The 16,362-nt window shown below is 40.4% G+C and overlaps 2 protein-coding genes across 2 annotated transcripts; both read right to left on the reverse strand.

Moving 5' to 3' along the window:
- Positions 1-1,245: 1,245 nt before the first annotated feature.
- On the reverse strand, positions 1,246-3,922 carry cd8b (cd8 beta). The gene is made up of 6 exons (XM_085778006.1): positions 3,575-3,922; positions 2,600-2,686; positions 2,357-2,443; positions 2,147-2,180; positions 1,948-2,008; positions 1,246-1,795 (listed from the first exon to the last, which is right to left on the reverse strand). Exons 1-5 carry the CDS (start codon positions 3,912-3,914, stop codon positions 1,987-1,989), a joined length of 570 nt encoding a protein of 189 aa, XP_085634132.1. The 5' UTR covers positions 3,915-3,922; the 3' UTR covers positions 1,246-1,795; positions 1,948-1,986.
- A 4,663-nt stretch (positions 3,923-8,585) lies between these two features.
- On the reverse strand, positions 8,586-15,742 carry zmat1 (zinc finger matrin-type 1). The gene is made up of 7 exons (XM_085776089.1): positions 15,573-15,742; positions 13,305-13,411; positions 13,107-13,190; positions 12,591-12,732; positions 12,177-12,464; positions 11,508-11,598; positions 8,586-10,084 (listed from the first exon to the last, which is right to left on the reverse strand). The coding sequence occupies exons 1-7, from the start codon at positions 15,712-15,714 to the stop codon at positions 9,091-9,093; spliced, it is 1,848 nt and encodes a 615-aa protein (XP_085632215.1). The 5' UTR covers positions 15,715-15,742; the 3' UTR covers positions 8,586-9,090.
- Positions 15,743-16,362: the final 620 nt, after the last annotated feature.

Here is a 16,362-nt window from a genome sequence, read left to right on the forward strand (position 1 = left end):
TTACAGCACAAAGGCAAAATGTTGAAGACTGTGTTTGATTTTATAAACTTTATTTAACCAGTGTATTTACAGGAATTCATCAAACATGTTCCTTCACTGTCCTTATGGTTTACTTTAACAGTAAAACACCTCTGCCACACATACACACACACATACATACATATGCATTGTTAATGAGGATTTACATTGCATTAAAATGCATTTGCCAATACAGGTGTATCTTTGTATTAGAGCCAATAAAACACATGCAACAATAAATTGTCTTCATGTCTTTATAAAAGTTTTTTTTTCTTGTTGCATCTCAACTGTAACACTTCTTTAGTCTTTCTCTCTCTGTCAGTGCTTGTGGTTCGGTCTGTGGTGTGTTTGCGGTCGTTTTGTTTCAGACTAGATGAAGAGCTCAAAGCTGAGCGGAGCGATAGCATCTCAGCGAACAAGGCGGCTCTCTCTCCTTTTTCTCCAGCACACAGGAAAAGGTCGTGCACACTCCCCGAGACCTGACGAAACCCTCAGCTCAGTCGCTGCTTTCTTACACTTTCAATCAATCGCACAGGTGTGCATGTGTACTGCCTGTGTGTGTATTTGTGTGTAGAGAAAGAGAGAGAGAGACAGCAGCTGATACACACTTTACTATAAAATGACTTTTTGGATTGAAGGTTGTAACATTAGAGCTCGTTGCCTCACAGGTTCAACAGAAACTAAATATGATGCAAGTTTACACATCAAAAAGTGAGGGAAGAAACAAAACTCTGTCACTCACCTACTCAACTTCCGCCAAACACAATATTGACAATGGAAGTACAACACCCACTTCCACACCTCTCTCTCCTCTCTTACCCACACACACACACACACACATACACAGCTCTTTCAGATGTACAACACACAACGTTTAAATGTAGGATTTGGTGAACTAGGCTCGATTTGTTTCTTTGTGTAATTCCCAACACTGTGTGGAGGCACACACACACAGATGGGTGATTGACCTCCGGGTTACACTGGTATTTTTCGTTCTGCTGCAAAAGTGCCCTTGAGCAAGGCACTCAAGCCCAAAATGTTAGTAATATGGAGGTAATTTTGCCTTTTTTCTCTTATCTCTGTGTATAAGAGACAGTAAAGTGTTGTACAAAAAGAAAAGTTTCCTCTAAATTGGTTTAAAAGTCAAAACAGAAAACACAATAACTTATCAAACTCATAAAATGGAGAGAGGCTCAGTTGTAAATTATTGAAAATATACACTTTTATTGACGTATCACATTTATGCTCCCAGAAATATCATACCTTGCTGTTTTCTCATTGATAGGTGTGTGAACTTTAACAAGACACAGTGAAAGACACAAAAACACAAATAAATACCAAAGTACAAAAAAGCAACTGAGCAAATACAGAAATTTCTATTCAGCTGTTTTATGGTCTACCTGCTTCATAAATCAGATTACATTTCTGCGTGAAGGAACATACGGTATGTCTGTATCACAATGTAAGCTTTGAGGAAATATTGCAGCTGTGTTTTGTCCTGTACAGTCACAAACCTGACTGCAGTTGCTCGATAACACACCTTGAAAACAGTGTTTTGCAGAAGTTTTCAGACATGGGATATTTAAAGCTGGTCTTGTAAAATATGTAACAAAAATGAGTCGTCGATATATTACAATATGTTACACGGCTGCTGCTGCTGCTGAAGATGTAAAACTCTTCTGTGGCCGAGCGCATCTGAACACGACATGTTGTTAGCAGAGTAGATGACGTCCTTCAGGATCCTCCGGACATCGGCTCAAATGAAACAATCCAGTCACTGAAATCACAAACGCAAGAATCAGTGTGTAGAAGATCTTCAATAATCACACAACAAACACAACCTGTTATTCATCATGTCTAATAGTGTAATAGTAACAGTTTGCATAGTGACAAACATCACACATACAATATAAGTGATTATGTACATACTCTGAGTCACACATGAGCTGCAGATGCTGCGCTTCATCTTTATCTGGGCATGTGTGGCTTCCTTAATACAGAACAAAAGAACAAAGACATTAAAGTAAGTCACAGAGTTACAGAAGCCAGATTAAACAAAGAATGTAGAGAATGAAGAATATTTGCTATTACTGTATGCAGAAAAATAATCCTGTAGTGATTTACTTACTTCTGGAAGCGGTGGCGACATTTTTTGGGAAGCCCTGTAAGCAAGAATATGTCTGGACAGTCAGCGATGCAAACTATATGCAATATATATCAATGCATTTGTACAGTGACTTCCATTTGAAAGTTGTTCAAATAGTTTGATGACCATTTGTGAACATAATTTGCCAGATATCCCGCCATGATTCTCTGCAAATGATGCACTTCTACTCACGGTTGAAGTAGCACAGTACGCAGACGAGACCCAGACCCAGACCTGCAGTAAGTCCGACCAACGGCCACAGGACCGAGGCGCCGCAGCCTGCAACAAACACACAATACACACAACATATGGTTTACGTATTTATGACTTATTGCATAGATTTGTAACTTTGTAAACGTATAAAGTCATATTTTTAGGCAGCGGAGCTTCATGCAGATAGGTGCATACAATTGTTTGTCTTTTCATGTAACTCACCCTGTGAAGGATTGTTCTTGTTGCAGTTACAATTGCGCTTAGGTGGCGGTTTAGGTTTTGTCACAGGAGGTTGTGTTGGAGCGGACACTGTCAGATAAAGACCAGAGGACAGTGAAGACTAAACACAAACAGCAAAGAGAGACTGTAAAGAATCTTTTAAGGAAAGATTAAATATGGCCTCTTTGAACTCCATATATTTCTGGCTTTCCATAAAATGATATGATATATATTCGAGCCAGGATCTCAACATCGCACAACACAAATCCTCTCAACAGATGCATCATGTATGTTGTTTGACTTCCTATGAGGCCAGTGGACGATGTCGCTTCACACTTTTCTCTATTTTCAACTCAAAGACGTTCACGTCCTGACGGATGAACTCTGCTCATACACAGACAGATACGATATGCTCACCTACCGAAACTTTTACTACTGGTTTTACTTTACATTATATAACCATTATATGACCGGGGCTGCACCAGCTGGCCACAAATAAGAGCTCAGCCTCCAATATTTCTCATGCACACCTGTTGCACATCTCAACAGAAGCAGCAGCAGCAGCTGTACTCAGGTTCAGAGACTTCAAAGTGAGACTTCAAAGTGTTTCAGACGGCCACACCCAGATATGGAGGGCAAACTGTTAGGGGGCTGATTCTGGTCAAAACAGTTACACACTCAGAAGAAAGACTTTTTAATCTATATTAGATGACAGCAGGGAACGGTAGAGAGGAGAAAGAGACAAAGTTCCCTCGACGAGCTCAAACTGGCTACGCCGGAGCACGTGTGCGCATATATTTAGTGGCACATCGTGTTTTAAAGTCAAAATATTCATTATAAGATCAATTTCAATATAATGCTTTTTTTTTAAATTAAATACTTAGCCACTTAAATCAATTATTTACACATCCACCACATTAAAAACTCAACAGCTGCTTGATAATGAAACACTTGCACTTGAGACTTCAGCATACAAACCTCCGGGCCACAGACGACTCCCAGGTTTCCAGATGTCTGTGTTTTTGTTGTCCTTCAGGACACAAGAATAAGATCCTGTGTCCTCCACAGTCACGCTTTTGATGCGCAACTGAAATGTGCCACCTCTCTTGGTAAATTTAAACTGTGAGTGATCCACATCAGGCCCGTAGGTAGAACGGTCAGCGTTGTTGTGTTTGCCCAGGTACTGTAGCTTGTCCGAACTGGAAATACTGCGAAACCAGAAGACATTGTCGCAAGCGAAGCTGCCGCAGTCGCACTCAACAGTCACTGGATCGGAGATGATGGGATGGTAAAGGTCTTTGACGGGTTCTTGGATCATGACCTGGCTCGAACCTACGGGTGGAAACAGAGGGACATTTGAGATTTGATTAGACCTATAATGGTTGTAGTACAAAATACAGCTGGAGTTTACAGCCACATACCATTGACGGTTGGGGTTCTCAGACGCTACAACAAAGTCAAGGCCGCACACTCAAACTTTCAAGCACAATGAGTTTCCTAAAAGTACTCAGCTTCGTTTCGACGTCTGAGGCCGACTTGGCCGTGATTTGGTTCCCTGAAAGGTTTGAGGAAAAGCAGCAGCCGTACATCTGTAGTCCGTACAGTAGGTCAGCCCATGTTTAACGTTAATAATAAAGTAAAAGCACAAACTAGTGATTGTGCTTCGAGCACGGCCGAAGAACGCAAAAATGTAACCGGCAATATGAAAACACGATCACCAGAGTGGAAATGTCGAACTGTGAAAGAAACCTCCTTATACACTGTAAAATTGCGAAGGTGACATTTTGAAATTGCCAAACAGGGAGACGGTGTGTTTTTTTGTAGTGTTGAAAGGACATCTTCATTAAAAGAGATGTTTTATCTAAATTTAGAACCAGTCCTGATGCTTTTTTTGTTCATTTTCATGTCAGGTACGTAGACATGTACCTGTCGCAATCACCAGTCTTGTGAAATATGTTAAAGTCAGCGACAGTTCAAAGGCGGCCTGCGTTTCAAAGGTTAAAGCTCTTTGGTTCTTAGATGAATTATCATTTTGTTCTCTCCAACAATGAAATACATACATACATGTATGTAAAATGTGGCGCTCAAGAATGCACCAAACTAATACAGCCTGAATTTAGTGAGTTGACTAAAACAGAACGACACAGTTCATTTCAATGTCTCGACGGAGCCATAATGTTAAAGTGATGTAGATATAAAATTGACAGTGACACAGATCTACTGCAGAGCAGATAGTAGCTACATGTATTTAATAACTATAAATAATGTGCACCAGTATTATTGTACTATTCAAAGACCACAAGACAAAGTATACTGCTCCGTGGTTTGACCCTCTGAGTTTTAACAAATGAATCAAAATGCATGGTGTGTTTTAACTGTGTCAGACGCAAACAAGAAATTTCACCTTTCAGCTCAAACTATGGCAGGAAAAGTTTTAGACATAATTCAAGTTAAACATCAGACACACAACTGAGGGTTAGTAGACAACAACACATCCCTCGCTACAGGCCGCTGGTGTCGACAACGCCGAAGGCCCACAAAACTACACACACACACACACACACACAGACAGACAAACCAAGAGGAGGTCTTACCTGATGTCCACAGTGAGACGGTCAACAGTGTCCATACCAGCAGGATCATTGTGTCTGGTTTTGCCGATCAGTGTAAACGCGTGTGTGTGTGTGTGTGTGTGTGTGTCTTGAGTGGCAGCTGAGGGAAGGTGCTGATACTTTCTTTTCCTGCTGTCTATCTGAAAGAGATGATGGGAGGAACTGAGCTGACAGAGCCCTGAGTCGTCAAGGTAACACCCCAGTGTGACACACACACAGGGCCTATCAGAGTGGGCCAAGCCAAGGGACTTACACATAATACACACACACAAGCACACACATACATACACAGAGCTGGAAAAAAAAGAAGAAACACTTTTTTAAAATGTTCATAAAACAGCAGGATATGAAGAACAGCTCTCAAAATCCAACAGTAACAATTTTCACCTCAGATGCAACATAAAGGTGTAAAAGTGTCACATATCAAACAGCTGACAACATGTGGTGGTGTCTCCTCAGAGTTGACATGATTTCACATATCAAGCAATAAAAAAGCTGCATATTGACAGAGCAGCAGTTTGCAGAGCTGTGGTCTCTGCCTGCCCAGGTGTGTGACCTGGAGTCCTACATTATGCAGCGCTGCAGAGCACGGAGAGGGAATACCAGCGTCTGGAGCCTACTGAACCTCAGCAGGTACTCAACTGGAAAATGAAGGGTCAGTAACACAAAACCCTGTTCCATATGCAGTGTAGGAGATTATTATTATTAAACAGTCGCTGGCGCACGTTATACGCAGCCACTTCAGGTCTTCGTCATAACCTAAACTGTAAAGTCTGAAGTGAATCCAGACACGTGTTCAGAAAAAGGAGAAGCAGCACAAACTCCATTGAGGTTTGTACATGTGTGTGTGTGTGTGTTATTCTGAAAAACAAAATATATGAATTCTGAATAATCTCCATTCACCATTTTCTGTGAAAATGTAAATTTGGTCCAAATTGATCAGAGAAAACAAACAAAACAGTGCTAATTAAACAGGATAACAGTGATATCATCCATTATCTGCTGTTTCCACACACTGAATATACTGTATTTCTGTTCTTGTAACACTAAACAAGTTTTTAAAAGTTATTTAGAAAGACATTTTAAGCTCAATTATACTGTACTGTATATATATTAAAGAAACTTCCTTCAGCTGTTCTTCTGGTGACAGTGAGTTGTTCTTTTTCTTAAGTTCAAATCCATATCAGTTTAAAGCTAAAGTTACTGATAAAAAAAAGATATAAGATATTTGCTGTTAAAATTTTCCAACAAATCCATCTTCACAGATCAGTTACGACCTCCAGCAACAGCTTTGATCCGACAAACGACAAGACGACAGTCAAGATTCAGCTTGTGATGTTTAAATGTACATTTAAAGAACATGTTTAAACACTGTGAGTGAGGCAGTCAGGCCTGCAGCTGCCAATTATTATCAGTATTGATTGTTTTTACTATTGATGGATGAATGCTTTTGATGTGTTAAAATGTCACAACTTAGTATAAAAATTGGCTTTGCTGCTTCAAAGAGTCATTCAGATTGTTAAAAATTGGTCCAATAGTCAAATTTCATACATTTATGCTGACAAAGGAAAAAAAATAAAAATATACATTCTTAAAAAGTGGAACCAATGAATGATGGATGTGTTCTTGTTATTTCAAATATTGACCCCAAACCAAACCTACAGGTTCTGACAGATTCGAGCCGTGACGACTTCTGCAGGTACGGTACATTGTGAACTTGAGTAGACTCGAAATTACGTGTTATTTGAAAATCTACATCTAAACTCCCATTAAAGTCATTCTGAAGACGACATATCCCATTCATTCACTGACATGTCTCCATTACACTGGAGCAGCAGCCACCACCACACAACAACTCAACGTTTTCTTGATAAAACACAAGACCTCTTATTTTATCCAAGTGCTGTCTGTGGATTGTTGAGTGTGTATGTGAGTGTGTACGTGTGCATGAAAGGTTAGGGTGTAGATGGGTCTGGCGGGGGGTCTTAAAGTGAGAGGATGTGGGCTCCCCGTAGCCGTACGGGGGTCTAAGACTCGAGCGCGACAGGGAACGATACCACAGGATTCTTTGAAAACAGGAGATCTCAGGGGGCTTCAGAGCCGTCGACACACTCGGCTCAGCTCTGAAGCCTTTGTTGGTCTCTGCTCCGACGCTTTAAGTCTAAAGCTGCCAGGCTGGTGTTGCCGTTTGCCTTCTCATTTCATTTCTCTTCAACTGTCAAGCTGTCAAATGTTTACATCCATATGATTGTAACATGTAGGTGCCTATTTCTCACCTGCAGTATTTTGAACAGACACTGCGTAAAGTCAAGTCCTTATTTCAGCAGCCTTTCATCAATTTACATCACTTACATTTTTGCTGCCACTGGCATTCGTCACATTTTTAGCTTGTTATCTGCATTGACAGGAATCAAGCTCCGACATCTAAGTCTTAAAGTCTTAAAAACTTAAGGATGCTGCAAGACATTTCATGCATGTCAGTTTGATTACTGTCGCATCCTGCACAGCTCTCTGCTGCAAGGATCTTAATGCAATTGAACAGTTGGACATGCATTTCAAATAAAGTTCTCCTACTGTACTTTAAAAACTTCCTAACAAGTTCATGATGTAGAAAAAAACAGGACTTTTAACAACTTATATTCTTTGTCCCTGCTTGACAGTTTTTAATGGCATCTGCATCAAGTCTGAAGTCCTCATCCAAACCTTTTTCTACAAATCTAATCTCTACCAGAAGCAAACTAGCACACAGCAGTGATCAATCAATAAAGCTTTCTCAGCTGGAAATGTGCATCGCATTTATTGATAAAATTTTTGCCTGCTGATTATTTGGACAAGAAAATAATGAACTCAAATCCGTTGTGAACAAAACAGTAATACATATGTTGAGCCAAACAGGTCAAGCAGCTGCTCCAACCATGGATCCTAATGTAACAAGGGATTGATTAGAAATTTGCAGCAACTTTATTTTTGCCTCTTTGCAGTCCCCTTTAAATACTGTAAACTGCCTTTTGTTCATCAAACACTGCATCTGAATTTGATGGTTGAAGTCTGTAAAGAGTTGAACTCATTGGAAGTTTCACACCTGTCTGACCCCAAAACAACTTGCGTGTGCTATCTGGGTGTATATGCATGCATACACATCCATAACACATGCACACACAGACAAGCGCACACTTGACTGAGGGGACGACTCAGCACTCGTAGTTTTTATAAGTAGTGTTGTGGTGATGTAGTGCGGGCTAAGCGCACACAGTGAGTTTTTTTTTTCATTGCTGTCTTCACCATACGTTGAACCTCCACACCTCAGCCTGCACAGCTCTGAGTGAAAACAGCCCGCAGCTTCAAAAGAAACAAAATGACTGAGCCTGCAACATCTGTGGGCTTTTATTTGCTTTACTGATGCTCTGAGTGAAGCTCAACAGCGCCAACCACAGGCGGCTATAGGTGTCACAATCTAAAACATCCTTGCCAGGAGCACGGATGACACAGTTGAACATAATTTAAGTGGAGCTAAGAGGTCAAGAAGACTTCTTGATCATTCTATGTGATAGGCGAGAAAACAAGAAATCTTAAATATGGCCGCCAACAACCAGCGGCCTTAACTGTACATGTGAAAATCATAAAGACATTTGTTAAGTGTCAAAGTGAAAAATAAAGCTATTGCAGGTGTGAGAAACGTTTTCAAAACACAATGAAATCAGAATAAAATTAATTCCTGACAAACACAGACTGGTTAAGCATGGCTAGCCAGCTAGCACGCCGATGATGAACAACACTGTTTAAGCCGTCAGAGCAGATGGGGACGACTGCTTTGTTAACTGCTATCAAAACTTTATTAACTTTAGTATTAACAGTTTTTCATTTCAGCTGCTCCTGCTGAGCTCAACAGCCCAGGATGGAGTCGTCCCACAGCTTCTCCTCCTCCGTCCTGGTGTCCACTTTCTCTTTCATTTTCTTCTTCTCTTTTCTGTATTTGGGTTTGGCCGGCTCCTCCTGCCCGCCCTCCTCCTGCTCTACGTTAATCTCAGCCTGTATGTGCACTTCAGTGTATTTTCTATTGTCCATCATCACGTCTTCCGGCTTTAACCTGTCCGTCACTCCCCTTTCCCCTCCTTCCTCCTCCTCCCCTCCTCTCGCTTTTTTGTCTTTTCGTCTCTGCTTGCCGTGTTTCCTTTGCCTGTTTCTCCTCCTCTCTTGCTCCGACTCTCCAAATTCTTCCTTCCTTCTCTCCTCCGACTCGTTGTCTCGTTCTTTCCGTTGCCGTTTCCTCCTCCTGTCCTCCTTGTTCGCCTCCTCGTCTCTTACCCTCCTCCCTCGCTCCTTCTTCGATCTCCTGATCCTCCGCCTTTCTCTCCGCTTGTATTTCTCATCGTCACTGTCGCTGGAGCTGCTGCTGGAGGAAGATGATGAGTACGAAGAGGAATAAGATGATGAGGTAGTGTGCGAGGATGAGCTCGACTGTGTTCGCTGTCTCCTCCTCTTTGCGGGCCGACCGGCAAACTGCGGCGCGCCGGAGAAGACGGGCGGCGGGCCGCTGTGGTCCCAGCCGTGAGGGAGCCAGGGAGGGCCCGGGTAGGGAGGAGGACGCCATCCTTCAGGGGGGTAAAAATAACCAGGGCGGAACTGATGAGGAGGGTCAGAGGTGGGAGGAAGGGCGGGCGCAGGTTTGTTCGGCTCTGGGGCGTGCTCCTTGTTTAATACTTCCTGTGCTCCCTCTTCATCCTCCTCCTCCTGCGGGTCGTCCTGAGTGAGGACCTGACCGGTTTTGGGGTTGATCCCACGCGCTTTTTGCACCTGAATGTAATCTGCCAGTTCATCTGCAAATGTGTTGTAGACTTTCTGTTGGGATTTGCAGAGGTCAACGACCTTCTTCTCCCTGGACAGGAGCACAGGAACAGGAATTTAGTAGAAATTCAATCAGGTAATAAATGTTGATGTCACATTAAAGCCCTACTGAGTGAGTGCTGTTTGGAAAACAAATGTACTGAAATATGTAGCTTATTGAGTGTTTATGATGAAGTTATTATGTCACATATACTTTATCCAGAGCAATATGACCATCCAATGAGAATGTATATTATAGTGATTAACATTTTGGTCGTGCAGCCCTAGGATGAGTCATGATTCCTAAATATTCCCGTAGTCATTTAATTTAGTCATTTAATTTGGGAAAAATCAATGCAACTATCATGTGGATTTATAAAATGTAATTTCCCACATTGTTTTCTGGCGCCTGGTCTCTGTGGCGTCAAAGAGAGAGAGAGAGAGTTGTGTACCAGTGTAATAGGCTAATAACAGGCCTGGACAGTCGCTCTTATTAACACTCATAAATGTAGACATATACATGAAAAACAATCTGTAGCTAATATTAATGCAGATATAACATGACATGTCACAGCAGGAACAGTACAGGTGCACATGATAAAATTCATGGTGTTTTCTTTTTCCACTCAATGGCTACAGTTCAACATAAAATTAAGTTTAGATAGATAGATAGATAGATAGATAGATAGATAGATAGATAGATAGATAGATAGATAGATAGATAGATAGATAGATAGATAGATAGATAGATAGATAGATAGATAGATAGATAGATAGATAGATAGATAGATAGATAGCAGTACACAGTGATTCAGTACTCGTGTGTCGGAGCAGGCCCATCTGTGAGTGTGAACTCAGCCATCATATCATGTCATTTTGCATCGTGCAAACTTTGTGATGAATCTTCCTGACAGAATTTGACCAGACATTTAAACACATGCAAAAGGCCTCAAAACCACCTCTGTGGTACTTGTTGCTTCAGTACTAGTCTCCAGGACCACATTTTTGCCACAATCTCTTTCTCTCTCTCTCACACACACACGCACACACATACTGTACATACACACAGAAAATTATCATTCCTGTTGTCACAAAAGGTTAAAATCAAGGATGCAACTTTAAAACCTAAGACGACTTGTTTAGCTTGTTTCTTTCCTCTGTGCTATTTTTTTGGTGCGCTCACATACTCCGACTGCAGTGAACTGTGCACACTGCTGACCTCAATCGTGTCAGTAAGACACACAGCCATGGGACTCGACCACAAACCTGGCTGAAAACCAAAGCAAAAGCTAAAAACAGCTGAAAACTCCACAGAGCTGCAGAGTTGAGGAGACAATCCTCAATACTCCAATTCAGTGTCAGTGAATGGAGCTGCACTGTTGGCAGAGGTCTGACAGGAAAGGTGAAGTGCAGCGTAGCAGAGATTATCTTGGCAGAGTAAAATAACAGTTTTGCCAGCCAGTTGTTGATCTTACCTAATCTGGTGCTTGTTCCCCTGAACGTGAGCCTGGTACATCTCCACAGAGTTAAACTGCACACTGCACATCTGACACTTCAGGGAGTTGGCTGGAGAGTGGGTGAGGTGGGAAAGGAGGAAAGAAAAGATGGTTCTGGTCAGTTTCTACAGTAATTCACATCAACATAATATTTAACAGTTACTATTACATTTGTGTTTAGGGGTCTCAAATCTTCTCTACACAACAGACAATTACAAAATTACAAAATCATATAGCGCTCTCATGCGAACTAGAAATAATATTTCAAATATTTTGGTCAATGTATGTTGTTTTTAAATGTGCGCTATGAATAATTGACTTGAGACTGTATTGTGTGCAACAACATATTTCAACTGTCTTTTGTCCACGCTTCTTCTCTTTTACGTTTGATGGACTAACATCTACATTGTGGAGGGGATTTCAGTTTTACTTTATGTGACTTGGGCATTTAGGTATTCTGTTTGTTTGTTTTCTGCTTCACATTTCTGGGCAATAATCTGTATTTATTTTGATTTTATGAGCTGATGTTGTGTTGTGCTACTATAGATTTCATCTGCCACTTGAAAAAAACAGTACATAATACATACAAAAATACACATAAACCCACAGTGTTGAATATTAACTTTACTTTGCAGGACGCTGTGTTACCTTGTTGGACGTTGTCACCCAGCTCTTTCATCAGCTCTTGTCTCGCCTGGTTCCTCTGGTGTTTGCGTCCGTTGTAATGCTGCAAAGCCATTTGGGGATTGTTGAAGGAAGCAGCGCAGAGGGAACAGCACTTGTTAGGATCCCTCAGGTCAACCTCTGTGTTGGGGGCAGTTGTGGTGGCTGCTTGGTCCATGAGATGCTCCGTACAACCGTCTGGGGCTGATTTCTGGTCCGCAGCATCAGGTGTCAGCCTTGGTGAAGTACACACCTCTGTGTACCTCTTTATGGCTATATAGAAAAAAGATTTAATTTAAATTAATTTGTTTTTTGCCCTCTGAAATCTATATTGTCATAATGTCAACAATAATATACCATCAATTTGTGAACATACTCTTTCTCCATCACACACCCTACACTTGCCTGGGGGCTGAAGACCTTGTTTACGGAGGTTTTTTGCATGGACTTTCCCTTCGTAGTGCGACTTTGCCACCAAGTGGGAACTGAACACCATATTGCACAGTTCACAGAACCGGTCCTTATCAGTAGTCATGGCCTGCTGCAAAAAACAGGGACAACACAGGGAGGTCAAGGGACGAACAGATGCTTCCCAACAAGAAATGTAAACATACTGTAATTAATAATAAAAAATAACAAATTTGGAGTTTTTACTCATTGTATTTGTTTTAGTTTAATTCAAAATGCTTGTTCTGGCAGTCACAGATGAAAATTGGCTCCTTCATAGCGACATAGCAGTTCCGCTCCATCTCTCTTTTACATAAACAGAGGAATATCATTATGACCCTTAAGTCTCCTTATGGTTGGATGCTTGCAACACTACTGTTTCAGTTCGCTCCACTTTTAGTCTAATAGCTTGATGTTCAATAATAAAAAAAACAGTGTAAAAAGTAAAATCTCCACTTGATGGCTGACCTGCGGTGCTGTGGACTCTCTGTATGTCTTCTCAGCTCTCTTGGCCTGCAGGTACACCTTGAGTTTCTGAGCATGTTTCTTTCCCTGCAGTTGAGAAGACGAGACATCATTATAAAGCGTCTGACCTGGTTTTACTGGTAAGGTCGGTAAAATAAAACTGCAGTTAACGTTGAGTGGGGTTTGGGAAACTGCACACACCTCATAGTGAGACAACCTCTGAGACTCAAACAGCAGCACCGCCTCACACACGTGGCAGTAGTCGTCGGTGAGGAGACCCTTTAGGAGCTCCTCCTCGTTCTTGTCTCCTGTGAGGCAGAGCACAGCATCACTGTTGCAACTCAGCATCAGTCGACAAAATGCAAGGTTTTTTAAGCACAATTAATAAATAAAGACCTATTAAATCACTCTATCGCATTCATTTGGGAGCAACTTGTATTGTCAAAATGTTTTCACTTCAAACAGATCTCACTTTCAGTCACCAACTTCCTGTACAACGGAAAGCGCAGCAGCCCTGGCTTATATTACCTTTTAAAGTTTACTAGTTGACATCAATTACATGTATTAAATAAGCACTTTCGTCATTAGATCAAATATAAAGCACCTATTTTGCTATAAAACAGGCCATGCAAATTGTTCTCATTCAACAGGTATCTCTTTGAGAATTTGCAGCATATATTGCTTCCATGTGAGAAACTCGTGGTTTCATGCTTGACTGCATTCATTGTGCTTGATCAATGCCTGTTGCCTGTTCATTGTTCACTCACTGCTCTTCTGTATTCATGTAAGCTTTGAATGCAGGAAGAGGTCAGCCACTTTTGCCCTGATAGCATCAATACAGTATACCATGCTCTGCTCATTTTGACTTCAAACACTCTTATTCAGCACTTAAAAAAAGATGTCCAACATCCTGCATCGATACTGCAGATGAGTTCAATTCGTGACAGCTCAACGGTCTGGTAAAACATTTGGTTATGAGTGTGACTAGTTTCATGAAGAAGCTGTCGAAGAAGTATGTGAGTTTCACTTTTGGTAAAGCGTAAGTGGTAGTGTTAAAATCATAAACAGGAATTTATGCATTACTGACAACTTTTAATCCTTAAAATATACTGATTATCAATCACTCAATTTGTCTTAATTTTGTGTTTAAATTTTTTGTTCGTGGTCTATTTTCATCTGTGCATAGTTTACATGATTGAAAATTCAATATCTATATTTTGAAGATTACTTGTGACTAAATAAATCATTGTACAAATTATCAAAATAATAATATTTTTAAAAAATAAAAAATCAAACAGGTGTATCAGCTCTGAAGCTCCGTTGTCTACTGAATAGAGACATTGAGGTTAAGAAAAATAACAACGCATTGAAATTAAGCACTATGAAATACTTTGGAAATCCCTTGAGTCCCAATATTGACCACCTATGGTGCAATGATTTAATTTTCATTTACACGTTTGCAATGTAAATGTAATTTTTTTTACACCAAAATACAGCATTTCTCTGTGTATCTCAGTGAAATAGCATCTTCATTATAAACTTGACTCTGCCCAAAGAAAAAAAACAACAACAACATTTACACATTTCTCTGCCTGAAATGTCTGTCTGCTGATACATTTCAAACAATGTACTTACCAAATGATAATCACAGTAGAGGTTAACAAGAGAACAGAGAGTGTAGGTACTGTATCTCAAAACATGTGTTCAGTGTTTGAATCAGGAGAAAATTTGTCCTATTCACTCCTATCTCCGACAGTAATTTATGTAACTATTTCACTTTAAGAGGGATGCATATGGCCATTTTTTGGTGGATGACAATTCAGCCGAGGGGGTTTAAACTCAAAACCAAATTTAATAACCCTGTCTTTTTTTTCTCTCTCCTTTTTTGTCATATCTACTTTTCCAAATAGTTTATCAACAAATTTGCGTGCATTGTCAATTTCTTTGACTGTATCAGTGAGTGTTAATATTAGTATGTCATTAACATGTATTGCCAAAAGAGAGGATACAGTCAGAGTCACCCATTAAAACTTATTTGGTGGCCTTCCCATAGCGAGACGTGCTACTGTAGCTGCCAAAGCAGGCTAAACTAACCCGGACTACCGGTGTGTGTGTATGTGTGTCTGGTTTAAAAGGACGAACAGGCCGTTTGGGTTGGGCCACTGCTACACAGTTAGCAACTAGCCCAACCACTTACAGACCTGTGAAAACGAGCAACAACCTCTTTAAAACTTGTGTGGTTTCACTGTCAAGCTGGTCTAAAGGTTTTAAATTAAAATATAGCGATATAACACTATAACTGTTTAACTCACAGCGTTGCAGCTAAACGTTAGACCCGCTGACTTTAGCGTATTTAGCTAATGAGCTAACTCACTCGACTTCACCCACAGCTGAGCTGGATTAGCCCGGTTAGCTAAAGCGCTAACGCAGGCAGGAAGCTGAATTTTTCACATTCTAGACAAAACTCACCTTCAACCACCTGGGTACTATCTATTTTAGTGTTTATTACTTTGTCAGCATCTGTGACAGAAGCCGCGTTAGGGGAACTGGTAGTGTTATTTTGAGCGTCTGATTCCGCAAACTGCGGAGTACAGACGTTTGTGTCGGCCATCTTTATCTCTAGCTGTTTGGAGACGCGTTCCGTGCGTAATGACGTAATGTTACGTCCTGTGCCAACGGCGTTGATTTGTTTGCTTTGATAATAATATTCGGGCACGATGCAGTGTTTTTAGCAATTCATATAAATAAATTATCGTTAAATTGTTTTGTTTAAAAAAATCTATCTATCTATCTATCTATCTATCTATCTATCTATCTATCTATCTATCTATCTATCTATCTATCTATCTATCTATCTATCTATCTATCTATCTATCTATCTATCTATCTATCTATCTATGTGCACCTGTACTGCCTGCTCCTGCTCTGACATTGTCAACATGTTATACTGTATCTGCATTAATATTAGCCACGGTTTGTTTTTTAATGTGTATATTGTACAGTGCATAGTGTACTGTTGTAAATTCAATATCTATATTATGAAGATTAAGCAATTTGAGACTAAATAAATAATTGAACAAATTATAGGCTATAAAAACACATGCATTAATCAGTTCTGAAAATCCATTGTCTATTGCATTACGTAAGAATAACATGCATTGAAATTAAGCACTATGAAATACTTTAGAAATATCTTGAGTCTACTGATTGTACTGTTCCTGCTGTGACATGTCAACAGGTTATATCTGTATTATAGCTA

This window comes from Trachurus japonicus, chromosome 5 (genome assembly GCF_045865225.1).
Source record: "Trachurus japonicus isolate A0001 chromosome 5, Traja_1.0".
NCBI lineage: Eukaryota > Metazoa > Chordata > Actinopteri > Carangiformes > Carangidae > Trachurus > Trachurus japonicus.

Coding starts and splice junctions, on each gene's coding strand:
- cd8b (XM_085778006.1), bottom strand. CDS start 3,914: ATGATCCAAGAACCCGTCAAAGACCTTTACCATCCCATCATCTCCGAT. Junction 2,687..3,574: donor GAGTCGTCTGTGGCCCGGAG/GTTTGTATGCTG, acceptor TTTATCTGACAG/TGTCCGCTCCAACACAACCT. Junction 2,009..2,146: donor TGTCGCCACCGCTTCCAGAA/GTAAGTAAATCA, acceptor TTCTGTATTAAG/GAAGCCACACATGCCCAGAT.
- zmat1 (XM_085776089.1), bottom strand. CDS start 15,714: ATGGCCGACACAAACGTCTGTACTCCGCAGTTTGCGGAATCAGACGCT. Junction 13,412..15,572: donor TAGTACCCAGGTGGTTGAAG/GTGAGTTTTGTC, acceptor TCTGCCTCACAG/GAGACAAGAACGAGGAGGAG. Junction 11,599..12,176: donor GGGTGACAACGTCCAACAAG/GTAACACAGCGT, acceptor CCCACTCTCCAG/CCAACTCCCTGAAGTGTCAG.